We start from the raw sequence: 27,701 nt of genomic DNA on the forward strand, positions 1-27,701 counted from the left end.
GATAATTGGCACTGGGTGAAAAGAAAACTGGGTTACAAAATCGTGGGATAAAAATTTAAGTAAACCCCCCCCCCCCTTTAACCCTTTTCTTTTCGCAGATAAGTAAGCCTGGGACTGAGGCTACTTAAAACCTAGTAAACAGTTTACTAGTAAACCGGGTCCGGTTTAGTTGGCTTTCTACCTTTTGTACCTTTACATATAAAACCTCTTCACCTAAAATAGCTGATCTACAAGCTCTGATATTTTTGGCTAAATGTTTCCCCCAGAATATGGATGATGGAGTTTAAGTGGTCAATGTGCTCACTCACTGGAATGTGACATGATGCATCCAGAATGCTCATTTACTGGATAAAGCCTGCTCTCTGTGTTGCACACAGACAGCAGTACGTACAGTACAAGCGCACATACACACATGCAACAGCACATGGGGGAACCCTGGCACAGCACGTGGGACACATTTGAAAAAAACAGGGTGAATGCTGGCAGCCCGCCATGGATGTCCCATACAGTCTATCAGAGACACATGATGAGGAATAATCAATGTGTCTCTAAATATCTAGAGGAGGTCGTTTCAAATAGGCGGATTGGATCATCGGCCAGGCACGTTTAATTACTCAGAGCTTTAAATCTGTCTATAGTTGTTGTGATGCTGTAACTCATCCTCGGGGTGTTTTGTTCCGACTCTGAACACTTCACATTAAAGGCCCAATCAGTGCAATTACAAACAAATAAACAAATTGGTTTCCCCGTTATATCAAAAATAAGAAATAACAATGGAAACACGTTTTTAATTTTTTCTTTTAGTTTTTTTTGTCATCAAAGTTTTTTTATTGATTTTAAATAAAGCATACAAAATTCACATGACTTAAACAAAAGAAAAAGACAGGAAAAAACAAACAAAAAACAAAACACACCTAGCAGTCAAAAAAAAGAAAACCCCTGGACAACGCCCCTCCACACTCTGTTGTTGACACTCATGGTTATATCATATGTAATGTACAAATACAAAATGTTACTACAACAATCCTTTGATATATAAATAAAAGTAGTCCCATATCTCATGGAACTTCCCTTTGACGTTATTCCTGTGATACGTTTTTAATTTGTGATTGATTCAGCTCTTGAAAGAATGACAATACTGACTGAAAGAATAGATAAATGATTTTTATACTTTGTTTATACATACAGCATATTTATCTACACATCAAACTCTTTCAGAATATAACCTTAATTGACAAAACAAACCATGATTTGTGCTCTTGCCATCTCCACATATAAAGAATAATCTGTAGAATGTATTACTTCTTGATTTGTAAATGATGTTCTGTGCATGACATTACACTGGTTGAATGGGAGTGACGTGACCCCAGCCCTAGTCGTGTGGATCAAAAATCTATTCAATTAAATTAAATTGTATTATTTATTGATGATTCACATCAAGTTGACTTGAATGGAATATCAAATCATTTTTATTTATTCACCAAAACACATACTGTATGTATGTACCATGTATGCATCAAACTACATGTTTTGTATGTATTTATATCTGTCTGTGTTGTCTGTCTGTATCAAAACTGTATGTATTGTATATAATATGTATCAAACACATCCGTACTGCATATAACAAAATACATACATAAATGGATGCACCTGGGACGTATCCTCAGTGATGTATCCCAAGGTCATCGGGGTTTCGGGTCTCGCAACATCATACCCCACACTCAGGTGACCCAGCCGGGAGTGATCAAGTCCCGACTTACGTCCCAGTAGCTACCCTCGATAAGTCCCATTAGGGAAAAACCAGGGCCACACAATCCATTCCTCCTGAACTACTCTGCCGGGACTGGGAGGTAGCATTCTGGCACATGGAAGGACTAGGCTCTGTGGGTTGACACCTGTCCGGGCCCCTCCTACGTCTCACCAGGTCCACTCCTGCTCTCACCAGGTCAGGCCCTGTGCGTTGCACCAGACTCCCAGCACCAGGCACTTTATTTAGGAATGGTGGATTCTCAAGCCGCAACGGTTCCGCAGGCCCCACCTTGCCCTTGGTGGTGCTGCCGGCTCCGCTTGAGGCTTGCATGGCCCTCCTAAAGGCCTCACCGTGGGTTTGTTGGGCTTCTTCCTCACGGAAGACACAGGCTGGGGCGCTAACCCATACTGCTCCCGGGTGCCGTCTAATTTCCGGCTGCTACCCGTCTCTCCGGTGGTCACCAGACTATTCCTGGTTGTCACTTAGTCTATTCCTATGAGTCACTATACTGCATAGTGTATGTATTCTATGTTAGTGGTTCTCAAAGTGGGGTCCGGGGACCCTCAGGGGTCCTATGAGGAGTTAACCACTTAAACCCTTGTTGTAGCTTGCAGATCATTTTTGAGTGGTGCAACCACTCCAAGGAACAGCTTTGTCCGTGTTCACCTATGTGTTCACCTATGTGTTCATGTGTTCACCTATGTGACTATGAGCATCATATAATGAGTACCAGTAGGGGCGCTGTTTGCCAGAAACAGAGAGAGAGAGACAGTGCTGCATTGTTGCCCGTTAATGAGAGAGAGAGAGAGAGAGAGAGGGGAAGGGGGGGGGGGGGGGGGGGGGGGGGGGAGAGGGGAGTTACACCACTCGGTTCACACGGGTGTGATTTTTTTTCCACAAAATCTTGAAAACGTGTGAGCATTTTGCAATTGTTTTGAAACAGTTTAACAACACAAGTCCTGGCACAAAATGTTTCTGATGGTGGTCCGTGGCCAAATACATCCTCCCAAACACGTCCTTGACATGACCGTTTGAGAACCGCTGCTCTATGGTATGTAGCAAAACACACCCTGGCGGGCCTGGACGATTAGCCCAACCGTCTGGACACCTAGGCTGCCAAGCCAGCCAGCCGGACAGTGTGCCGCGGGTTCGACTCCCGAGCCCGACGGCCTTTGCCGCATGTCACTCCCCATCTCTCTCCCCCTTTACTGTCTGTCTACCAATAAAGGCATAAAAAGCCCCAAAAACTCATCTTAAAAAAAACACACACACCCTGGCCTATAGTGCATGCATCAGAACACATACTGTGAAACATCAGTCATCCTTGCTCTCTCTCGCACCTTTGCACACACACACACACACACACACACACACACACACACACACACACACACACACACACACACACACACACACACACACACACACACAGAGCAGTATAAACAACATCAATCCCTTGACACTAGTCTAATAAACCTGACATGCAAGTGGCACATTGCACACATTCATTCTGGCTGCTTATATATCTGCCAAGGGGCTGGGCACAGGTCTGTACACACACCCCTACACACATCAGAGGAGACACAAGAGGAAGAGGACAGTATACACCCAACTCTGAATCACTATCCCCCGGAGAGCCAGGCAACAGACGGGCCAGCCTTCTACATCCAACAGCGCCAAACACAACCGAAAACAAGTCGTCGGCGGTGAGACACCGAGAATCAATTACAGAGATAAGCGAAGAGCCGTCTGTGCTTACTGAGGAGAGCGATAGAGAGAGTCACCGAGCAGCAGGAGACCAAGAGGGTGAGGGGAATAAACCACACATATATATTTTGAGATAAACGAACAGCATCATCAGTCAAGCTGGCGGCCGATGAGTCAAACATCTCCCTGGGTGCCGGGCAGAGCCCTGCCACGCAGCAGCGGCAGCAGGCCAACGGAGGGCTGGGCGGGCCTGCGGACGGGGGACCCGCCGGGCCCAAGCCCAAGGTATTATTACGCTCCGAGGTGGAGTGGGACATCCCCATGTTATTCAACCTGCCCATCGAGATGCAGGATTTGACCCCCGACCCCGTCTTCGACTGCGCCCATCAGCCCTTCCCCTTCCTGGACACGACGCTGGCCGACCTGGGCATCCTGGAGTAAGTCTGCCCTGAGTGTGTGGAGGCATTCCCAAGTGACCTGTACTTCTGCTACTAGTTCTATTGTATCAGATAGCTGAATGCATTCAACTGCTGTTCAAAGGCCTATTTTTGCCGACTAGACATGGCTTGCAGTCTATTAGATGCTACCAATCATTTGCACAGTAACATCCTCAGTGTTAATTGAACTCTGAAAGTGTCTAAAAACACTGAGGATGTTACAGTGTTTATGAAAGTATGGTGTGTGTGCGTGTGCGTGTGCGTCTGTGTGTGTGTGTGTGTGTGTGTGTGTGTGTGTGTGTGTGTGTGTGTTTGTGTGTGTGTGAGAGAGATGCAACTTCCTTCTCACCTTGTGTGTGTGTGTTTGTGCTGTGTTGTGCACGTGCACAGGTCAGAGGTGAAGGAGCGCATAGTGTGGGTCGACAACAAGAAGACCCAGATTAAGAACAAACTAGGGAAACTGAAGGAGAAAGAGATCACCATCCTGGAGGTCAGTACTCCTACAGACTCCTACAGTAAATGGAACCAAATGGATCGGTTCGGGTCCATTTGGTTTAATTTGTACACTCGCTGAGCTACACATTTGTATGGTAAAATTATTGTTAAAATCCTGACAAAAACTTACCGGTAATCATGTTTAAATGGACTGTATGGTGGGGATTAATTAAGTCTAACTCCTTCAGATCTGTAAAGACATGCAAGACATAAAGACATGCAAAAGAAAGTAGTAGACAGCCAGCAGGTCTTATGGCCAAGTTCCTGTAAGACTGGTGAAGTCAAAGGAAGACAACACCCCAATAAGACCATACTATAGGCATTCTTCCAGAGCACACACCTGAGACTGCCAGTCTAACTGACACACACCTGGTGCTGGCATATCGCTCAAAACGAGAGCGATTACCAACAGAAACATAATGGATTGATAGGATGGAGATGGATAGCTGTGTTGCTCATACCACAAGTTATACCTTGTTGTAAAGGTGACAAAAAAGAAATATATACTCTATATATAAAATACAATACTTATTACCAATTGATATTATTGAAGGGGATAAATAATCGACCAAAGTTAATTGGCTATATAGAGCAAAGGCATATTGTCATTCAAGGCAGACTCCCCAGCAGTGAAATTAATTCTGCTATAGTAACCCACGCCCCATCGTTGTTCTTCCAGGTGCGAGTGAAAGCCCAGAAACCCGGAGAGAAACAGCTCCAGGAAATTCTGTACAGCACAGAGGCCCACACTGACCGCTCCTTCTGCCGCACCGGTGTTGATATCCTGCCCTGGAAGTCCAGATACACTCTGGGTGGTGGCGTAGAACCCGGTGAGAGAGACACACACACACACACACACACACACACAGAAAGAGGGAGGGAATCCCTCGCTGGCAGTTGCCTGAGAAATGTGAAACATCCTATATGAAATCCCGTTGAGATGTTAGGGTGACATGCAGTATGTGACTGTAGCACTTGAATAATAATGTTCAGATGTGTTTGTTGGGAGACTGGGACACATTGGCTGAGTATAGAAGATATAGTAGTATTCAACTATTCATTGGATCCAGTAGAAAATCATGAGGGGGAAGATAATAAAAGTAAACCAAAAGGTATCAAGTATTTAAGTTGGTCTACCTGTTCCCTGATAAATCAGACATTGCTACCGATTCCCCCCACAGTACTGTAGTTTGACGGATAGCGATCATGGGTAGAAAAGGTGCTTTATTTTACAGCTCCTCCCCATGCTGGTTTAGTATCAGATCTTCCCGTCTCTCAAACCACATGTACCCGGTCCCCATGGCATGCTGATCTAGGATCAGAACCTAGCAGGGCCAGACACTGCTATACATTCTCTCACACAACAGAGCGGTCTAAAATAATATAGTTATCATTGGATGGAATTTTGTATACGAAAGAGGTGGAGGGATTGGAGCACGACGTTCTCATTTTGGCCTGGGCGGACAGTGTCATAAATAGGCAGCCGTTCCATCTGCCACGGCCAATGACCTCTGTGACCTATTCTCAGTAGCTCTCAGTAACTATGTGCCAATGCTGTCAGCAATGCTACCGGCCACGCCTGTAACCCAGCTGATTTCACGTTAATACTCTGCTACAAACTTACAGTATATATCCCCAGCAGGTCAACTATATCATGAATAAACAGTATTTTTTGTGTTTTACTATATCACAGTGTCAATAAATTAGCTTGGTCCACATCCTGTTGGACATAATGTTTTAGCTTCAGGGTTGTTGCCTGATGAAGGACTGAACGACCGAAACGTTGTTCAAATAAATCAAATTCTGTAAGTGAAGACAGTGTGCCGGGATCCTTTTGTCTCTACTTCTCCAGTTCAGTTATCCGACGCACCTGTCCAGTGTGTCCACTGTAGGTGTGCAGAAGGACTTTTTTCTTCTATTGCTTCAGGGTTGTAAAAATGTCAAATTGGAAATTAAACGTGATTGATGGCAAATAATTATGCCAAATATTTTCTCCTGTTCTCAGCATTGGGTGTTCCACGAAGTAATAAGCATGCCTACAGTGTCTATGTAATTGTGATGGGTGTGTGGCATTTGTCTCTCACTCAGTTCCACTAATGGAACACTAAGCCTGATAGCTCATGCTCGTAATTGCCGTGTAATGAGTCATTGGAGTACTATCACCCTGAGGGGAGGGTTTTTATCTGGTTAGTCAGTTTGTAAGCAATCTTATGGGGAAACGGCTGCATGGAATGCCATGGAACTTTCAGGAAAGGTGGGCAATCATCCCTATAGATCACAGTACATTATCAAATAGTTAAAATTTCCAGCCATATAGCTTTGACAAAATAATTTCTGAACTACAATCCTATTTACTGGAACATCGCTAGAGTTCTACATTTTGGACATCCCTGTTTGACGTGGGGAAGGGTTTTGTTGTGCCTCCTATTTGAATGCAGTTTTTTTTGTTTCAGGAGAGAACAGTCTGGCACCAGTGGAGATGACTCTGGCGTTGGATTTGGACCAGCCAAAGCTTAACAAGACACAGGAACAACGGGAAATTTAAGTCAAGATATTGAGGATCAACCAGCTACACTTTTAATTAACTTTTAATGTAAGCCATCGTTGATTTTCAAAGACAATTTGTCTACTCTATACTGGTTTGAAGACTCAAGTCACCTACTAACTGATGTGTGTAAATTGTATTTTGAGGAAGCACTCTATGAAGTGTGGCGAGGCATGGTTTGACTTACCCAGTTGTGTCCCTATAAGATATTGTAATATTTGTACAAACGTATTGTTAGATTGGGTGCATTGGTAGGCTATTCTAGAATGGTTTGATGCACACACATTTTGCTTGTCTAAGGTAATACATATCAGAATGTTAATGACCAGAAACCATGTTTGCAAAAACGATAAAGATGGAGTGGTACATGGTGAATGAACTAACTAACTACTTGTGTACATGATAATGTAAAGTTTGAGTGATTATGCAACTTCCACATGGCACGAAAATATGTCATGGAAATAAAGAGCTGCTTTTTGTAACAACTGAGGGTGGCCACTTACTTCAACCATATATTATACTGTATAATGAGTGAGCTCCCACACATAACTGCTGGTTGTCTGCCACATGAGTTCACAATTTCACATGAGTGCACATTTACAGATTTGGCCTGAATGAAGAAGTTCTTAGTAAGCGGTATAAGAGAAACCAAAGCAAACACTCTACTAAAGATCTCCAGGAGAAGATTTATGGTCGTAAAAATAAGACTGAAATATCTTGAGAAAGAGAGACATTTATCAAGAGAACAGATCCATTACTTCACACTCCAAAACAGCAAAGCCAGGTTTTTCCAAATCAGTGGTAAAAAGGGGACAGCAGCAGATCAATAACAACATTGAACTAGGACAACAATGTAGACGAAAGAAAAAAGAAAGCAATACATCAGACATTGAACCACTTTTCATGATAAAATAAGAACAGTATCAGCACACAATGTGAATAAATTAAAATGGTAATACTGAAAACATAACCGGTTCATGTAGTAGTAATAACGGTAGTAGTTGTGGCAATAGCATAGTCTAAGTGCTGAAGTTTGCAGGAACTTGGCCAAAATTTGGAAAACATTGTAAGACTACTGTCCCGTTTTCCCCATCCACAGTATAAAAATGTATTCCTTTAAGGCTGGCTTCACGAAGGAGAGCGGAAGGGCATATATTGTGTGTGTGTTGGGGCTATGAGGCCGTGACAGCCACACTCAGCAAGGCCTGCTGCTCGGCAGGGAGTAAGATCACGGCACACTGGAACTCCGTTGAGTTGCGCTGGGCAAACTCCCGGATAAGCATGGAGATAGTGGTCTGGGTCTCTGAAGACGGGAAACGTGAGACACAGACGCAACAAATAAATAAATGCAAAGAAGACAGACACTGTAGCATTCACTGTAACCCTAAGTGTACGGATATTACACTAGCCTGCACAAAACTATGCCATTTCCATACTGTCTGTGGAACAATGTGGTGTGTGACCTGTGGTTCTCACCTGTATCGACCTCCTTTGAGCCCAGGACTTGGCTGGAAGCAGCAACGATAGACTTCATTTGGCTCACAATCTGAAGAAGCATAAGGTACCATCAGCCTTATACTCGCATTCACAAACAAAAGCACAATCAAGACATTACACAAATACGAATCCACTGAATTAGCTTTGCTTCCAGTCCTCCTCGGGATATAGGTACTATTTCAACAAATGGATTCTATTTCTGTTTTATCTGCATTGTGATTTCAACAGCAGATATGAATGGAGCCAGTGCAAGCCGGTGAATGCATATACCCTGTACTGTACCAGGTTAAAGTACAGTTCTTTATCTGTCGCTCTGTATTTGACCCATCCTAACTACAGCGAGCAGCCACAGTGCAGCACCCACCCAACTCCCAACGCCAGTGAAGTGGTTAAGGGTAATGGAAGGCATGCATGTCTTTTGGTGTGGGAAAAAAACAGTAGTACCTTGAGGGAAAACCATGCAAACACAGGGAGAACATCCACATAGAAACGCCCCCAGGCAGAGTTTGAACCTTATATAAGAATAGAGAAGGCACCCAGAGGAAACCCTGAGGCGAAATGGACATAGTGGCCGAATTTAGTATTGAAGCGTGGGCCCAAACACATGAACGCACTGGTCCATTGACCATCATTGTGCACGTTCACGATGACACGTGAACGCTGTTTCATACGTGAACGCACGTGAACGTGTGCAATGATAGTCTGCAATGTGTTTGGGGCAAATCCATCCAAGAATGCACTCTGTTCCTACCCGGAAAGAGGAGTGAAATCGCCTCATGCGCTTTAGAGCAACTTAATGCAAGTGGATGGGAGGAGAACTCGGGTGCCGTCTCTATTCATATATACTCTAAGGTTTGAACCCACTGGACCTTCTTACCAGAGCAGGGCTGTGTGTGTAGAGCATGGCCAGGCAGCTATAGACCGTCTTGTTCTCCTCCATGTCCTCTTTGAGGGGCAGGCAGTTGACCAGAGCAGGTACAACCTGGGAGAGGAAGCAAAACACAGAGAACTCTCAGGGACAGGGATATTTCAGTCTATGACACCATCAATGTTTACTGTTGCTACAGTCAGTGAAAACCCTCGTCAACATAATTATTATGTTATAAACATATGGTTACTAATTGTAGACTAGGGTAGAGAAAATACGTATTCATTTCAATTACCTTGGAAGAATTTGGAATGGGAACATTAAAGTGGTTAAATATGTCTGTTGGTTTTATAAATATTGAAGTTGAACTAATGAAAATTATTAAAGCTGCTAAAATCAGGGCTGCACACAACTTTTTTGGTCTAGTACTCAGAGGAGCACCTGGAGGAGTTTCTTGGTGCTCCGAAAATGCGGCGACCCGTCTCGCCGGATGGATAAAAGAGGGATGAATAACTTATAGCAAAACGATATTTATTGGATGAATGGGGAGTCAATGGAGGGTATTGTAACCCTAGATTTAGCCATAGAATGGCTCTTGTTGTAGATTCATCCCATTATTAAAAAAATCTAAATTTGCTAGAATCTAGGTCCATGTGTGGTCCAGCCCTATGGAATGCATATTCTAAAAAAATAAAACTTAATACTTCCTAAGGATAATATGAGCATCAAAGCAATATTTAGATTTTTTATTATTTTGTATTTAAATATCCGATCTACTAGCTCACAACGTGTTGCTCATACACGTTGTGAGCTTGCAGATCAGCAATCTTTTTAAAATGCGACACATCGTACGGCGAAGCATACATCAGGCTTCACTTTTGTTTTTAGCTGAGGCGACGTAGTCAGACAGTCAGACACACATGGCTCCTCGGTGCAATAATTAACAGTGTACACTACCCGACGTTACGATAATAAGGGACAGTATGTCGAGACACGGTGTTCATGTTGGGCAGCAGTGCCAGTCCGCAATGCTTTAAACTCTTCGCACTCCACTATGTCGGAACTAAAACCTTAGTACCCGTAAATAGTCGGTGGCCGGTGCCTAGGCTGTGAGAGACGGCTGCGCATCGCACACGAGCAACCATGCTTCTCCAGCACCCGGAATACAATCACAAGCACAGTGGCAAAAGGGAAGAGTGCAAAGCATCCAAAGCATGCCCTTTTACACCGGGGACTACAGTAGTTTGCTATCTGAAACGGAGAAGACAAAACTATTTGTGTCAGGTTTTCTCACCTTCTCCCAGCTGAAAGCACTGAAGCAGCATGGAATACTCCCCCTTTTGAGTAAGGACGCGCTGTGATTGGCCACAATGGCCAGTGCACTTGTGCAAGACGTGCTGTGATTGGCCAGTAGCCACTTTGAGTGGCAGTCGGTGGAAAATGCTCTCGCCACAGAATTTACTAGTATTCTGGCCATAATAAATAATCATTTTAGGCGGCCCCGGCTGTTGGTACGCAGAAGCGCTTCCCGGTGCTTGATTGACAGCGCATTTTGAATTTTGACGACGCATGCGCAGTTGCGCACCACTTATGTGCAGCCCTGGCTATAATCTAGGCGCCACAATCTGCATTCAAAGATTTTCCTAGAAGCTTTGTCATTGGTCGATTTGCCTGTCTGCTTCCTGATTGGTTAGTCATTACGACCAATGACAAAGCTTCTAGGAACATCTATGAATGCAGATTGTGGCCCCTAGATGTGTCACAGTCAGAGACTAAATTGGCTGGCTGTCTGAATAAAATAAAATAAAGTTATTAAAATGATGACATATTGCTTATAGCAGCTTTAAATAATTACTACTAAATAACTACACATTTGGAAAACCGCTTCTTTTTTACCCATTTGCTGAAACGTAACCATTTTGGACATACAAGGTTTCCGCCCCATGTTCTCATTTTATGTGAGGACCACAATGGAAATATGTCTCCGACTCTCTGACTGACTTGTGTTTTCATCGTCTAATGTATTTTAACTCTCAACTGTGTGATGGTTTCTTGCAATCAAATCAAATCACACGACGTCGACAATGACAACTATTTTTCTTTAGCACACCTGCTCCAGCGGCACAGCATCCACGTTGCTCCCAATCATTCTGCAGAGGGCCGCACACAGGTTGTCAATCACCCTGAGGTCAGTCTCCTTGACCAGCATGTTGGAGAACAGGGACAGCATCATGGGAAAGTCTCTGATACACGACCCGCTAAGGAAATACATTACCATGAACGGCTGCTCAACACACAGACACAACAATGAATGGGCAAGAGTGGATACGTAATAATATGTATAGATGTTCCAAGCTTACAATAAGTCTCTTTGCAATGCATTGTGAGCTTTCAGATTGACTAGTTTCGTTATTTACCTCTAGTCTACAACAAATCTCTTCACCAAAACTAGTGGATGTAAAAACTCCCCCCAGAATAGTGATGCTGGGGTTCAAGTGCTTTGTGGTGTGAATAGTGCATACACAGTATACTGTATTAAGGAGGCCATTCTCAGGCAGCGTTCGAGGAGGATACGTGACTACGAGAGGCCCTGCAGCCTGCGCCAGGGATCCCAGTCCAAACACGCTGTTGTTGCGGACCTCCGCGTCGCTGTCCCTCACTCCGGCCACCAGCACCGGCAGCAGCCGGTTGGCCAGACGGGCCGCCAAAGGCCTGCCCCCGGGCACGTTCACAAGGGCCTGCAGAATCTCCCCGAGAGTCCCCATGGAGAATGAGCGGTCCGCCACTGTGCACGATGGCTTCTGCAAAAAATGGAAAACGTGTGAGGAAATGCTCAGAATTTGACAACCTAATTTGTTTTTACAAAGAAAGAAAAACGTTCAGACAGTTATTTTTACCCCCTTAGTTTGTATCATCGTTACCGAGGCCTCTGGGACTCTAATTTGACGAGTCTGCAAACTGGAGTGAATAATGGGGAAGTCGCTTGCGTTCCAATCAAAGCGCACACACTAGAAGAAACTAAAATATAGATCACGTTGTCATATTTTTGCAGGCATGTTCACAGCCCTGAACCAAACAAATGAATAGGATTTACCAGCCAAGTACCAATAAAGCTCAAGTTTAAGCTGAATGGGAAAATGAGAGCCAACTCTGTCCTTGAACACAAAGGTCACTGTTGCAGGCCAGTGCCGCGGACGGACCTGAGGTGTTTAGTGGATGCCTTTAGGCATGTTTAACTACTTCAATCCTACATGCTCTGTTGAATTTCCAGTCTAATATCATGATATGGTTAGAATATCACGATCACGTTTTTTGGCTCCTGATCCAACTCCGATCATTTGAAAATGATGTGATCGGGCCCGATTTCCGATCACCCGATCCGGACATCCCTACTCAAAATAGCGATGCTAGCGGTCAATGTGGTTAATCCAGGGATTCAAACTCACAGCTTTGTTCAGGATGAGGGGCAGTAGGTCGTTGAGGAAAGGCGCGAAGGTGTCTGCGGGCACGGCTGAGGCCAGCAGAGGGATGCCCTCACCGGCAAACTCCAGCAGCATGGCGTCATACTCCGCCTAACAAGAACAACACACAAAATGCTGAATCATAAGAACAAACATGACATTCTGAAAGTATAAGACATTAAGAAAAGCAGGCATGAAACGAACTTCCTTTGTTTTTAACTGTCTGAAATCAGAAGACATTTAAGAATTCATACTCACACATCACTATCGACCCAATATTAATGTACTGCCCTAACTATGCAAGTGAATCTCCTCTAACCAGTTCTCCCATGTAAATATTGTTCTCCTCTATGCTCTTCTTGTGTATCTTCATGCTGAACAAAATCCCCCAAGTATTGATTACTTCTGTTACACACAATAGCAGTGTTTTTCTATAGAGAAAGAACCAACCTCTTCATCGTCAGCTTCATCACTCTCGCAGTCCTGACATGCCGTCTACACAAAGGGTGAGAGAGAGAAAGAATGCCAGGATTATTAATCTTTATAGAACAGCCGTCACACTTAAATCACTGAAGCAATGCAGCTTTTTTAGCTAAATTTGGCACTCAAAAAGGCCAAAGAGATACAGTATTTCACAGTACAGTGTCAGTGGAGCAGCCACTGTACTGGCGTGGAGGTCAAGGATCAAGAAAGTGGAAATGTAGCAACAATAACAATGTGAGATACACTGTCTCAATAAGCAACCCCAAACAAACTTCAGTTCAATCAAATCAAAGCCCACCCACACACACACACACACACACACACACAGTTCCATCTCTCACCTTCTTCTTCAGCACGTCTCGGATGGCGTGGCAGATCTCCTGCAGGCGACCGGGCGTCTTGAGCGCCTCCTCCTGGCAAGTCTTGACGACATCGTTCATGGCCTCCAGAACACTCATGACCACCTGGCGCTCACGGTCGGTGCGCACTGCTCCCACGTAACATGGCAACACCACGTCCAGCAGCTTCTGGAGGGCTAGGGGATGGAGGGAGGGGATTCTGCTACTTTAGATCTCTTGTTTTATCTCCTTGATAATGTGTGTCAATAACCCCTGTCCCTCATTTAACCCATAAGAACCAGGAAAACATCAGTGTGTCATTTTAGATTTTAGGGTTGGCTATTCAAAAACAGCAGATCTATAAAAGCTCACAGTGCGCCACATTGTGCCATGCTGCGAGCTTGTACATCTTCAATTTTGGAACATTTTAGAAAAAATCTTGAAAGTGTTTGAAAACGTTAAATAATTTTGAATAACGAGTTGATTAACTACTGATTCAAGAAGGCAGTTGTAGAATCTGCCTCAGGTCTCCATGGCCTAGATGTGTCCTGTGATGCATTTGCCATTACCCTGATGGTTGGCCTCCGAGGGATTCTCCTTCCACACCTTGTGCTGAGCTCTGCAGAACTGGCCGATGGCTCCGAACGCCGCCCTGCGCACGTCGTCATGCGGAAACTGAGGAAGGGTTACAGAAAGTTAAGAGAGTATGATTGTAAGTTAAGTAGGGTCGGAGAGGCTTATTGTCTGTATCAGACGTGCGAATCAACAAAACCCATCTAGTGTACAGAAACATATGCCACCTGTTCATCAACACATGTGAACGCTCACGTGACCAGAACTAAAACACACACACACACACCCTTCACAGTTCATTAGACAGAGAGGGACTAAGGCAGGGCGACTTACATCTGTCATCTCGAATACTTGCTGAAAGCTGGACTCCAGGAATGGCTGGAAGGCAGCACTGGTGCAGCAAAGACAAGAAAACAATGATGACATCCATTCATGAAGTTGACTGATCCAGTAAAATCACAGCAAGTTAGGCTACAAATGGAACCAAAGTAATAGACCATTACAGGTCCACACTTGCAAAGTTACAGATCTGTAAAAGTCCAACCCTGGATGCTACAGTAACAGCGTACGTAAAGAAATGTGCATGTGTAATTAGTTCCTTTTGACTAAAGGTTTTCACATTTGGATGTTTGCTCTTGGACAGAAAGATACATGTAATAGGATGCTTTTGTGTTTTTGCCATCACACCATGACTGAGCAGAGCTGTGAAAACGTACCCTGTGTTGAAGGCGATCTCACCCAGGGCGTCGCACGCATCCTCCTTCTCGTCAATGTAGGCGTTTTCCACACTGAACCTAAACAACAGAGACACGGATTGGTCAGAAAACGGGCCAATTGACTAAAGAATATTTTGTGTGTGTGTGTTCACTGTGCTGGAGGGGGGCGGTTGGTTGTCCAACCTCGCAACGTCTCCGATATCGATCTCAGGCTCGTCGTCCAAAGTGATGTCTATGCTTTTCTCGTCATCTTCGTTGTCATTTTCGTTGTCGTCTTCGTCGTCGTCGTCCAGGAGGACAAATGCCTTGTCCTCCTCCAGGTGTGCCTGACGACAGATAAGGAATGTGGACAAGCATTATTGTCGGCAGAAACCTTGCATCTCCAGTCTCCATATTTAAACCTTTGAAAGTGTAAGTAGGTAAGTGACGTGTGTCTGTTTTATAAACCCATTTTGACCAGAGAAAAATGTCCTCTACATCCTGACAGTTTTCTGAAAAAGCTATGTTTCTATGTCAGTCGTTCTTTGATTTTTCAAAAATAGCAGACCTACAAGCTCGTAGCGCGCCACTCGGTGGCGCGCTATGAGCTTGTAGATCTGCCATTTTTCAATAGCTAAAGCATAACATAATGCTAACACCAAAAGGGGTTCCCGGGGTTAACATTCAACCAATGAAAAGTATTAACTTAAAGATCTTGAGACTAAATAATCGGAATGCTTTGGGACCCAGGTTATTCCCCCCCCCCCCCCCATTTACTGAAAAGTAACAGTTTTGGACATGCAAAGTTTCTGCCGTACTAAAACGACAACAATATCATAACATAATAACACTCCATACCATGACTCCCTCGGTAGACTTGAGGGCCAGCTGCATGACATTGGTGATGGCAGTGAGGTGAGGAGTCAGACAGTCAGGACTGACGGTGGATACTGCAGAGTACAAACCGTACCTGGGTAGATAGGAGACAGAAAGATGTCTTGCTTGTTATGTGAAGATTACTGGTATTCATTATTCATTTGTCATAGGAGAGTTTTAAGCACTGGGTAAACTGTTGCGCCTTTCTTCGTCCTTTGTTAAAGCTTGACTACAGGAGCCGTGGTCTCAAAAACATAGAGGACAGCTGATGTAAAAAGACTCGCTCACTGTATAAAAATAAAGGAGAACTCCTTAGTCCGAGACTTAAGAATTTTTTTATTTTTACATGTGCTCTGTGACTTGACTTATTCCTGTAGGCTCCTAGGTGGAGCATAGGGCAATCACACCCCGCCATCGGACTCTGTTTTGAGCAGTTTTCTTCAGCTGGGCCCACGATAGTCCGGTCGTCTTTGCCTCACTCTCCACTGATCTTCTCCAGGTCTGTTTTGGCCTTCCCGCTTTTCTTTTACACTGCGGATTCCAGTCCAGTGCTTGCCTAGTGATGTTGTCAGTAGGTTTTCGGAGGGTATGTCCAATCCACCCCCACTTTCTCTTCTTCACATCCTGGCTGATGGAGTTTTGGTTGCTTTTCTCCAACAAGGCTGGCATTTGATATTTTATCGGGCCATCTGATGTTCAGAATGCGTCTCAGGCATCTGTTGACAAAAGTCTGGAGTTTGTTGGTGTTAATATTTGTCTCTGATCCATAGAGGAGAACTGACTTGACATTGGTGTTAAATATTCTGATCTTATTGGGAGGGACAGTGCTTTGGAGTTCCAGATGGCTCGTAGCGTGGTGAAAACGTGTCTGGCCTTTTTTATTCTGCTTTTGATGTCATCATCTGATCCACCATCCTTGCCCAGTATGCTCCCGAGATATGTGAAGCGGTCAGTCGTCTCTGTAGTTGGACTGGGAGGTCCAGTTTGTTGTTTACCTTCATGAGTTCTGTCTTTTTCACATGTGCTCTGTGCTCACGGTGAAATTAAAAGTAGCAAACGTTTCGGTCCTGGGACCTTCGTCAGTGCCATTTCTATAGCTTTCCTCATATGATGAAAAGCATGTGTAAAGCATTTTTGTTATTTTTTGGTGCACGCTTCATCATTTTGTAGCATTGCGTGAGAAAAGAGAGGTAGAGCGGGGGCAAATGCAAAGACATAGAAACAGGTTAAATAACAAATAAAGATACTGAATATCTGATCGCAGGTATATACACAACACATACAGCATCATCTGCGGGTGTGTACATAACGTGCTGCCAGGCTGGGTAAAACAAATACAAAATTAAACAAAGGAGCAGACAAACAGGAGAGATATGGAATAAGAAGAAACAGAATGTGAAAAGGAAAAAGCATAAAGTCTCTCTCTTTCTCTGTCCCGCGTGTGCGCTTACGTACGTGCATCGCCTGAGGTCGGGGTCATCGATGGATTGGGTGAGGTTGAGTCCCAGCTGAACGCACTCTGCAGCCAGAGGACTGAACACGTCGTTGCCGATGGTGCGGGCCAGCACAGACAGAGTGTCTAAACCACATGAGGACATTAACAGACATTCACTCACAAGAACTACAACTATACAAATGCCACAATCAGAGGTGATTTCAGGAGATCCGTCTCAGTCTGAACTTATTTAAACTAATCGGATTCCAATCTGGACGTGGCACAGATCTGGATTTGGCTGCCAGTCTGAACACACAAATCTGTGACAGATTTGATCTGGCAAATGCAGTGTGAATGGTCGGGCCAAAAGATCACATTTGAGAAATGAATCGGATTTGGATCCGGATGTGATTGCAGTCTAAACGGGGCCTTAGTTCTTGTAATGTAGACTTTAGTGAGAGGAGGCCTTACCCAGCGCCTGAGTCTGCAGGGCTCTCATCTCCTCCGTGGTGGCTGTGAGGAATCCCTTCAGGCTCTCGATGACGGGGGGGAAGTAGGGGACCAGCAGACCCTTGGCGGCATTTGCTGACAACAGACAAGACAGGAGATGAACATCAGGGTGTACAAGTGATAAGTAAAGTGTATTTGTGACTAAATTATTGCTGCATGTCACAGGCTGCTTAGCATGTGACATAGGTTTTTTCCATCAGTATTTTGAGTTTTTCCCATTGAAGACATGGATTAGTCAGATAACTAACTCTAATCTGATTCCTCATTGAGACAATGCTTGCAATCAAAGTAAAGTCTTTGGCGTCTATACGATAGGAAGACCGCCAAAGCAGTGTCCAGAACCACTGACCTATGGCACTGATGGCCGACACGGCCAGCTCTTTGATCTTGAGGGTCTCTGCATTGTTGAGGGCAGAGAGCATGGTCTCCATCAAGGTGGGCAAGTAGGGAGCAATCTCCTCCCCTGTCACCAAGAAAAGATTAAGGGAATGACTCATTTTATCACATGCCGTTAGATTTCTTTGTTGTAAAATACCACTGAAATAAACACCAAAGCAAAGTTATCCAAAGTATTTTCATTTAGCAGCCACCGTGGGCGAGTGTCTGTGCAAAACTACACAATGGTTGTTCTTAAAATACCTCTTTACCATGCAAAATATGTCCTAGTAATACATGTAAGGGTACCATAAAAGCTGCTATTCAATTGGCATAGTTGCTTAGATTAGAAGTCAGTTAATTATTGAAAGATGTACAGTGATACTCTTTTTAAACTGGAGGTTGTTGTTCAATCAACGCGCAATGTCACTAATGTTCGACATCCTGCATCACTAGTCAGTTGGTGGGTGTATGCCTGCTATACAGACAGCTTGGTGCAAAGAAGACAACACTCGATGGAAGTTACACAATATAAAGGTTAACCCAAAAAGGCCAGTCGAGTCAAGGCTTGAAGGATTTCGTACAGTAACCACAACACCACACACTATAAATCTTACCCAGGTTCTCCATGAAGTTTTCCAATGCGTAGAAGGCCTTGGTGACGTGGCCCACCTTGGCCTGGTTCAGATGGGACATGTATCCCAGCAGTAGAGGCATCAGCTCTGAACAGTACTTGCTGACGTCCGGCTGGAGAGAAGGGAGAGGAAGGAAGAAAAGAGAGGAAGCAACAGAACACAGGCAGAGGATAATGTAAACTTACCATTAACCCATTTTGGGCAGGAACCCCTTTAGCTATTGAGAAATAGCAGATCTACAAGCTCATAGCACGAGCTTGTAGGTCTGCTATTTTTGAAACATCGAAGAACGACTGACATAGAAACATAGCTTTTTCAGCAAACTGTCAGGTTGTACACGACATTTTTAGAATCTGATCTGCGTTAACTGTAGATTAAGTTCAAGTAGACCAGTGCCGGCCTACTTAGGAACAATTTAGGCATTTAGCAGACACTCTTACTCCAGAGCGACTTACAGTAAGCAAGAAGAACAAATGGTAATTCATAGAAATAGTCATCGAGGATCATAAGTAAACTAAGAACCAGTAGAATAGCTGTACAATGAAACTACGAATATAGAATATACTACACTATAGAGTATAAATAATATGCCATCTAAATTACATAATGTTAGCCTTTGCAGACGCCTGTATGGTCGTCGAGGCTAGTGCAAGTGCTACAGCAAGGGAACAATGTAGACAACAAAATAGACAGCATACATACATACACGCACACACGTTACACGATAGTAAGATCCTGAAGGAGAACATCAAATCTAAAAAGATATATATTTTGTATTAGTCTGCAATGAGACGCGTTTCTAATTTGGCTGTGTGCTGTCAACACAACTCAAATGGTTAAGGATCATCTAACTCTAATCTAAATCTAATGTAATGCGAACAAATCAAATGAAGAGGTACGGTAGGCTCACCTGCAGGTGTTCAGAGAACTGTCCCAGGGCGAAAAGGCCAGCACTGCGAACCACCTGATTACTGTCCGACAGGCTCTGACAGACCGTCTGCAACATTGACGACAGCAGCCTAACACACACACACACGTTTCATTTACCACTTAAACCTTCTCAGTAAAGGGAGCAAAACTATGGAACTCTTTGCCTACGGTTCTAAAAATAGAGACGGATGGTAACGTGTTCTACAGAGGACTGAAACTATGGTTGAAATCAAATCAACTGTGTTCACATGTATAGCTTCTGACTGGTTACTAGAGTGATTGGGCTGTATTTTGCGTGTCTTAAGTACCAGGTCTTATTCCCTAACTTGAGTAAACTAAAGACCTGGAGGCGTGATCAATGCTCTTTGGCCACTCAGAATAGCCAAATGGCATTGATCACGCCTCCAGGTCTTTAGTTTACTCAAGTTAGGGAATAAGACCTGGTACTTAAGACACGCAAAATACAGCCCATTATGTTTACTTTTGTATTGGAGATTATGTAATGGGTATTGTAATTTTGCTGTAAATATAATTAGAATGTATACTTTTTTGTATTTTATTTGGTGTTTTTTAAACTATAGTGTCACTGTATTTCTTTAGAAAAGTCTCCTGTGGACAAGTGGTGAAAACTAGCAAATGTGCTAACACACTGTAAACGATGCATCTACAATTTGTACAACTGTGCAATGAGCAATGTAATTGTTAAGTCCATATCAAATAAATAAACATAAACCATTTAATTGTATGTCAAGTACAGGAAATAGCCAACCTACAAGCTCACAACACATTGCAGCATACACGTAAGAGCTTGTGGATTTGCTATTTTCAGTGTTCACACATTTAATATGGCCAGAATACGGAATGCCACAGCATTTTCAACTTCAGTGTGATATCCATTTTGACCTGACTTGGCCTAAGACAGCTTACTTGGTGCGTATGTGGTCTGCACAGCCCTCCGCCACCACAGCCAGACACATGAGGCCCCCCTTCCGCTCATACGGGTTCTCACTGGCGAGACACGCCCGGGCCAGTGGCATCTGATGTACAAACCAAGAAGAGCAAACACATCAGTCAACCGCTGCCCGAGGAAAGGACACTGGACCGACGAGTCAACCAATATCACGACACATCACATTAATGTTCACGCTGGGATATGCACAACATCACTCACCAGATGTTGGAACAGTTTCTCCGGGGGCATGTGGAGTGCCATAGTGTCAATAATCTGCAACACATAAAAACAGATTAAGTCTGGCTTTCTATTGAAATAAGCTACTAAAACTTCTGAGAGACAGGAAACTGAAAGCAGAGGGGAGGAGAGACATTAAAACACAGCTTGTAGCAGAAATCCAGCCGAAAGCGAACCGGGGATGTAGGACAACTAGCCTACATGGTCAATGCACTATCCAGTCCGCTACCTGTGTGCCCGGTAAGACTGAGTGGTGCAACCACTCCAAGGAACAGAAATGTCCCCATGTCCTAACCTATGTCCTGATGTTTAGAGTAGTAGGGGGTGCTGTTGCACCACTCGCTTCAGACTGGTCTCATTTTCTTTTACCAAGCAGGCTTTGCAACCAGGCCATCAGAACTAAATTAAACAAGGCCCCGACCTGAGCAGCACAGTGTTTGGGGTTCTCGTTGTCTGTGGCGTCGTCGTCGTTGTCCTCTTCGTCCTCTGGGTCCTCCTCGCCAGGTGGGGGCGACGCACTCAGCACAGGGAATATGGTCTGTAGGATGGGAAGCAGTAACTTTTGCTTCAGAACAGTCTATAGAGGGAGAAAGAAAGAAAGGGAAACACAGTTCTGTTAATGTCTTTTTCAATTACAGTAATTGCTTATATTTATGGTACAACTCATTGATAGATACATTTTTATCTACAGTATGTGGGCCATTCTGTGTTCCTACAAAGGAACGTGTCATATAATGAATTGCATTTTTATAGCGATTTTCCCAAGTGGTCAAAGCGCTGTACAATGGTTCATTCATTCATACATTGGGAGGTGAAGCGGCGAACAGCCAACGCCAGCGTCCTCACTTCCCAGATTTACACAGAAATGGTGGCAAGCTCACACCGACCAACTCATTGGAGGAAATGTAGGGTTCAGTGTCTTGCCCAAAGACACTTCGACATGTGGACAGGAGGAGCCGGGATTCAAACCGCCGACCCAGGGACCATTGGACGACCTGCTCTACCTCCTGAGCCACAGCCGTCCTATAGACAAATCCACAGAGGGGTGCCCTGGGCGCGGCCATTACTGAGGTGTAATCCATGGAGCAGGTGCTCTGTAGGCCAGGTGTAGCTAATCAGTGCTGCTGTGCTTAATGGTACACCTCAGTAATGGCTGCACCCAGGCAACCCTCTGTGGATTCGTCTATATGACAGGGTAAGGAGTGGACAGCTGCAGCTAATTAAATTGATAATTGCAAACAATATCCAGGGAAACGGTGGATACCTCCGATTACAAAAGCGGCACAGTACAGTACGACATCTCTGCCCAGCTGTCTATGAAACAATTTTGTGTTGCCTTCACACATTAAATGTACATTAATTATCTGTTAGCTCATGGTGCGTTGTGATCCTCTCCTTGCATCTATTTTTACCATGCAAGCTGAATAACTGACATGACTGGGGAAGGAGCCAAATGCCTCCTAAATTATATGCAACCTTTACACCTGTCCTTGATTATGGTAATATTAATTTGATCCTGTCCAAAGCCCTGTGTTGTACATACAGTATGTCTCACTTCTTGTCTCTCTACACTCGCCTATCTAAATACCACGATAAGAGCCCTCGTTTACCAGAGGTGACCTACTCTGTTTCGCGTCCCCGTTTTTCCTACCCCATTTCTCCCCAGTGAGTGGTGGGAGGGGAGGGGCGTCTGGACGGCAGACGGCTGTGTCGCAACACGAGGATAAAGGAAACAATCAGTACAAATGTTTGCTAATTCACAAAAGGATACTACAGTGAAGTCGGTTCACGGTCACGGAGGTTGTTGTAATGTAGGCTATATGTGGGGATTATCTGACGAGGTACCATTTGAGTAGGCAAAACCTTACATAAATTATAATAATATAGCCTTTCCATAAGAGTATCTTTTTATATTTTTCCAAAAAGAATACAAATAGCCAATAGCATATTGCAAGTTATGAATCTTGAACCTAAGGCAACTAAAACAATAGTAAAGGTTGTTTGCTGTAGTAAATAAGGCAGTGTGTTTGAATCTGCATACAGGGCTCTCGCCCTCCCACCCCTCACTGGTGCGAAATCGGGTAGGACAAATGAGGACGCGTCTCAGGTAGCCAGGAGATCAGAGATCTCCGCCTACTGATACGTCTGGGTAAGTTCAATGTAGTGGCTATATACTGGAACAATGGAGAAAACGAGCGCTATCAAACCTACACCCACTGCCTTGAAAACCAATACATCATATGAAGGACTGGACCGTCCTTGCATTGGTTCTGTGATGCATCGATTGGTAGTCAGAAATGTAAACAGAATGAGGTACAGTCACACAAAAGAATCCTGGAGAATTGTTTCCATTGTGGTCATATATTGCAGTCCTATATTGCCATTATACATTTATGTTAATCCATTCTAGACGGGAACCCCTTTTAGTGTTTGAACTAAGCATTACATTATACTTTAGCTATTGAAAAATAGCAGATATTCCTTCAGAAGACTTTTGTTTTATTTCGACGTCAGGCCTAAATGGTGTAATGTTTCCAAGCCGTTTTAGTCCATTCCTTGCATTTAGACGTCACCAGCATTAGTGGACGGACACGTCTGGCTAAACGAGACTATAACAGGGACAGAAATAGGCCATCCTTTAATAGCAACGGGTGAGGTGACCTTACCTTGCTCTTCAGCCTGATGAGAGAGGCGATGCAGTTGAGAGCCTTCACGCGCACGGAGTCACTCAGCGTGGTATCAGCGCACACCTAATGCACACACACACACACACACACACACACACAAATGCATGCCATCAAACATCTCACCCACTGCTCGCACAAACCCAAAGTACTAATGACCCACGAAAACTAACCTCCAAGCAGAAGTTGACAATATCAGTGATGCTTGGGACAATGATGGACACCTCACTCTCCATCAGCTCATCAAACACCTCCATGGCCTCGCTGGCTTTTTCCTGCGCACGCACACGCGCGCACAATCACACACGCACACACGATGTTGGGCTGTCGAGTGTAGGCAGTATCCACAAATGTATTTATTATAATTGTTGTATATATTTTCTTTGTTTACAATTTCCTCCAATGATGTGTAAATAATGTGTATAACATGAATATGATTTAAATCGTAAACTGTAAATTGTATTTTTGTGGTGGGCAACAGGAAGACTTGTTGAATCGGCTATCCCTATATACAAAGTCAAACAAATAAAAATACTGCATCATGATCTCACAGGAACATGATGGGACCAACAACGAACAGCTGCAACTCCTCGTATGTCAATCTAAGTTCCTCCATTTACCTGATCCGCTTTGATGAGGTGTTTCAGAGCCACAATCAGTTTGGGGATGAGCGAGCGCATCAGGTTCTGAGGGACAATACATCACTTCAATCAATACAGATTACAGAAGGTGATGTTTCACTTGTCTTAAATTACATTTTCCAATGCCATACAGTGTGAACAAAACATGCAAGAGATCAAGATACAAGCTTATAAAGAATGCATAGCCACGTGTTGTCAGGATGTAGATCTGCTATTCGTTATACAGTACAACAAAATATTGGTTATGGGTGACTGAATGCAATAATTAATCTGACATAAACTTCCTAATGCTTTTGTTCCGTCTTCAAAGCTTCCCTCAAAGAAAACCTGTGCCAGTTTCCTTTCCACAGTAGCTTCACATGCATGTCCTAATATAGAGGGTATGTGCATGCATAACATTGTTTAATGCAATCAGATTTTCAGACTTTAGTCAAGGTCAGAAAGTAGTTTTTGCCACTCAGTATAGAGATGGAATGATGATGATGCCTCACCATCTCCTCTGAGCCTGTATATGCGGTTATGGCAGTGAGCGTGAGGATGCAGTAGTACAGGGCTGTGGGGTTGTCCAGATCGTCCAACACTGTACCAAACAGCTGGAGCAGCTGCCGGTAGTGAGGCTTGAAGGGCTCGGGGTTGGACTCAACCACCTTGCTCAACAGCAGGAGGCCCACCTGGGAAGACAAAGGCTCACCTTTAGACTAAATATAAACTTTAGAGACCTAGTGAAATGAAAAATATGTATTTTCACCGTTTTAGAGCATATCCGTGGTCACATGGGAATACCTAACAAATTACAATAGATGCCAAAACAATGGGGAAACTTCCATTTGTGTAGGTTTATATCAAAAGTCCCTAAAAGCTAGTTTTAATTACTTCCTGTAAGCAAAAACGTGCTGTGTGATGACATACATAGACTTTTTTTTTTTCTTTTTGGCTTTTGTGCCTTTATTGACAGTATCAAGTGAAGATGGACAGAAAGAGGGAGAGAGAGAGAGAGAAGGGGAGAGACATGCAGCAAAGGTCGTCCTGAACGGGACTCGAACATGCTGTCAGGCAAGAGCCTATAATGCATGAGCCCGACATACATAGACTCTTGTGAATATAAATGAATCTTGATTTCATTCACCCGTTTGATTCATATAGCTGTACCGTACGTTCCCTCAATCACAGCTTTTGATTACAGAACTACACCGTTTTTAATCTCATTCTTATAAGGTGACATCCAGACCGTATATTTACTCATTTTCAACTTAATCAGCACACTAAAATGTGTATCTAACATTGAACATGTGTAGGCGACAAACTATTCTGCCGCCCACCGGTAATATAAAATGTGATGGATTTCTCTGAACTTCTACTTGAGGTCTGTATACCTGTCTATCCTGAGGGTTGTTGCTGTTGGTGGACTGGTTGAGGAGTTGGAGGAGAGCTGGCCAGCGGTCAGGTGTCTCATGTTTGACCAACACCGCACTCAGCTGGGACAGGGAGTGGCGCACAGTATGTCTGCAACACAGAGACTTGAATGAAGGGCCGTTCATTCGCATTCAGGCTGTGGTGTATAACTCATAGATTCACTGTACAGATATGCTACTGTTAGACAGATGCTAGGTGCTTGGCTTGCTTATGATTCTTGATAACTATTTCTATGTATTACCATGTGTTCTTGTTTACTGTAAATCAACCAAAATTGTAATTGTAAATTGTGTATATATTTACATTGAAGTGGGTCAAATACATCAGAGTGACACTCGTGGCAACTTACTCTGACTCTTGTGTGAAAGCTTGTAGCACGACTGCCTTCAAGCTGTGGCACAATAAAACAAAACAACCATATCAAATTATCAATCATTATTAATATTCACCTCATTATACAAGAAGCAAGGAGATCGTATTCCAATGTTTTTATTGGCTATTTCCCCTACCATAAGCCCAATGGGAGTTGTGCTAATTTCCATCGCTCAAAAATCAATGTAAATAGTAGCATTTCGATGGAAATAAGCGAATTAGCACAAAAACCCAACCCCCATTGAGGGCTTATATTAGGAGAAATAGCCAATAATGCACTTTTGCACAAAATAACACCTGGACATCTTTGGTGGGGACGTAACAACTACAAATAAAGCCTTCTATCATGGAATTCTCCTTTAAGGTACCTAATAACTTTGGTGACTGACTGCTCCACACACAGAATATCTCTAATACCTTTCTCTATGATCCGGGCTTATCTTCTTCCAATGTTTTTTCACTCTCATCCTCAGCATCACTGCAGCCGACTGCCGGATCTAAACAAGAGGTGAAAAGATAATAAAATACCAAAGTTATAACACAAGTAGATTTGAAGTTGATCTTCAGAGAATATTTAGAGCTCAGGTTAATAATAAAAACATACCTGAGGGTTCTGAGAGCCAGTCATGACAGCACACAGTGCAGGGATGATGGCCGGATCTTTGAAAGCCAGCTTCAGCTGGGCTGTGGCCTGATGGGGGTAAACGGACACCAGACACACATCACTAGTTATGTGACTCAGAAAACACATTTGTCTACACAAACATAATTTCCCTCGTTGATATTACGAGATTGACAGTTAAACTGTTGAACATTTTGATGTTATTCATTTGCTCAATAAAAGTAGTAGCCTACATAAAAGACAAACACAAATTGGGAAGGGGAAAATACAATCAAGGGCGTATGTGTAATGTATGCAAAATCATACATAGGCCTATAAACAAAAGTTAGATGGATTTAGACCTTATTTAATGACACAAACCCGTCATTTGTTACCTGCAGGATCACTGCATTGTCTGGCTGTGACAGCTGCCCAAGAATTTGCTCCAGTTGTTCTGTCATGTTGGCACTTCTCTGGTGTCTGTCGTCTTATTATTATTACCAGTCTTGCTTTGAATCACAAAGTTGATTTAAATGCAGTTGTCGGCAGTCTCCCACTCCCACAGCAGACCTCGACGTCCAGACAGCGTGTACTGTCAAAAGCTTGACAGATAGAATGTCAAATGACAACGAATCCTCCCTATGCAAATAGTAGTTTTGGGTGGCTAGCTTGACAGCTAGCTGTCTGAATTGCCTTAATAACACTGTGTATTACTATTAAATACGATAATACGCCGGTGAACGGAAGGTGGGTGAGGTTCGGTTGAAGTTGTGTCGTGACACACCGTCCCCATGCACCACGCGGGCTGAACTATGGATGGATCCGAAGGAATGGATGGATGGAGCTCCATGTGAGTTGGCGAACTTGGCGTGTTAAAGGGACAGCATCATGCACCAGCACCGTGAGCCGGCCGAACGGCGACATCTGTCGGAACGGAGGACACGCTGCTGCAAAAAAAATAATTTTAAATTGATTGATTGAATACTTTATTAACAGATGGCCCAGTTGACTTCAGTCTCCCAAAACATGGTCTCATCTGAGCCTACAACACTGTAGTACTTCACACACACTGACCATGCATAGAGATGAAAAGCAATGCAAATGGAACCATTAGGCTTGCTGCAGTGCTCTCAAATCCTTTCAGTGGTGACTGGATCATTTGCACATCACAGAGAGAGGGTGCACAAACAA

The 27,701-nt window shown here is 43.8% G+C and overlaps 2 protein-coding genes across 3 annotated transcripts; one reads left to right on the forward strand and one right to left on the reverse strand.

The window, feature by feature from the left end:
- Positions 1-3,338: 3,338 nt before the first annotated feature.
- LOC310868357 (uncharacterized protein) lies at positions 3,339-7,521 on the forward strand. Its single transcript, XM_083778756.1, has 4 exons — positions 3,339-3,894; positions 4,285-4,384; positions 5,069-5,219; positions 6,843-7,521. The coding sequence occupies exons 1-4, from the start codon at positions 3,779-3,781 to the stop codon at positions 6,932-6,934; spliced, it is 459 nt and encodes a 152-aa protein (XP_083634882.1). The 5' UTR covers positions 3,339-3,778; the 3' UTR covers positions 6,935-7,521.
- Positions 7,522-7,657: 136 nt separating this feature from the next.
- ipo4 (importin 4) lies at positions 7,658-27,370 on the reverse strand. Of its 2 annotated transcripts, XM_083778729.1 has the most exons (30): positions 26,906-27,370; positions 26,514-26,600; positions 26,327-26,406; positions 25,887-25,928; positions 25,498-25,627; positions 24,616-24,795; positions 24,104-24,169; positions 23,657-23,758; positions 23,466-23,549; positions 21,221-21,376; positions 20,782-20,835; positions 20,538-20,647; positions 19,591-19,699; positions 18,663-18,792; positions 18,020-18,133; positions 17,632-17,745; positions 17,181-17,304; positions 15,708-15,819; positions 15,054-15,196; positions 14,871-14,948; positions 14,488-14,545; positions 14,151-14,256; positions 13,585-13,778; positions 13,211-13,255; positions 12,746-12,871; positions 11,874-12,100; positions 11,410-11,542; positions 9,309-9,413; positions 8,411-8,480; positions 7,658-8,237 (listed from the first exon to the last, which is right to left on the reverse strand). In XM_083778729.1, the coding sequence occupies exons 1-30, from the start codon at positions 26,969-26,971 to the stop codon at positions 8,107-8,109; spliced, it is 3,276 nt and encodes a 1,091-aa protein (XP_083634855.1). In that variant the 5' UTR covers positions 26,972-27,370; the 3' UTR covers positions 7,658-8,106. The 2 variants fall into 2 exon arrangements, with proteins under 2 accessions (XP_083634855.1, XP_083634856.1); XM_083778730.1 differs by lacking the exon at positions 25,887-25,928.
- Between the last annotated feature and the right edge of the window lie 331 nt (positions 27,371-27,701).

The sequence above is a fragment of the Protomyctophum parallelum genome (assembly GCF_964188405.1).
Source record: "Protomyctophum parallelum genome assembly, chromosome: 12".
In the NCBI taxonomy this organism is placed as follows: Eukaryota; Metazoa; Chordata; class Actinopteri; order Myctophiformes; family Myctophidae; genus Protomyctophum; species Protomyctophum parallelum.

Bases quoted from the DNA above. Each gene is read 5' to 3' on its own strand.
- LOC310868357 (XM_083778756.1), top strand. From the start codon at position 3,779: ATGTTATTCAACCTGCCCATCGAGATGCAGGATTTGACCCCCGACCCC. The intron at 3,895-4,284 runs GTAAGTCTGCCC...GCACGTGCACAG, and splicing joins GCCGACCTGGGCATCCTGGA to GTCAGAGGTGAAGGAGCGCA. The intron at 4,385-5,068 runs GTCAGTACTCCT...TTGTTCTTCCAG, and splicing joins AAGAGATCACCATCCTGGAG to GTGCGAGTGAAAGCCCAGAA.
- ipo4 (XM_083778729.1), bottom strand. From the start codon at position 26,971: ATGACAGAACAACTGGAGCAAATTCTTGGGCAGCTGTCACAGCCAGAC. The intron at 26,407-26,513 runs GTATGTTTTTAT...CCTCTTGTTTAG, and splicing joins CTGGCTCTCAGAACCCTCAG to ATCCGGCAGTCGGCTGCAGT. The intron at 14,546-14,870 runs GTACGTTTTCAC...TTGCTGCACCAG, and splicing joins GAGATCGCCTTCAACACAGG to TGCTGCCTTCCAGCCATTCC.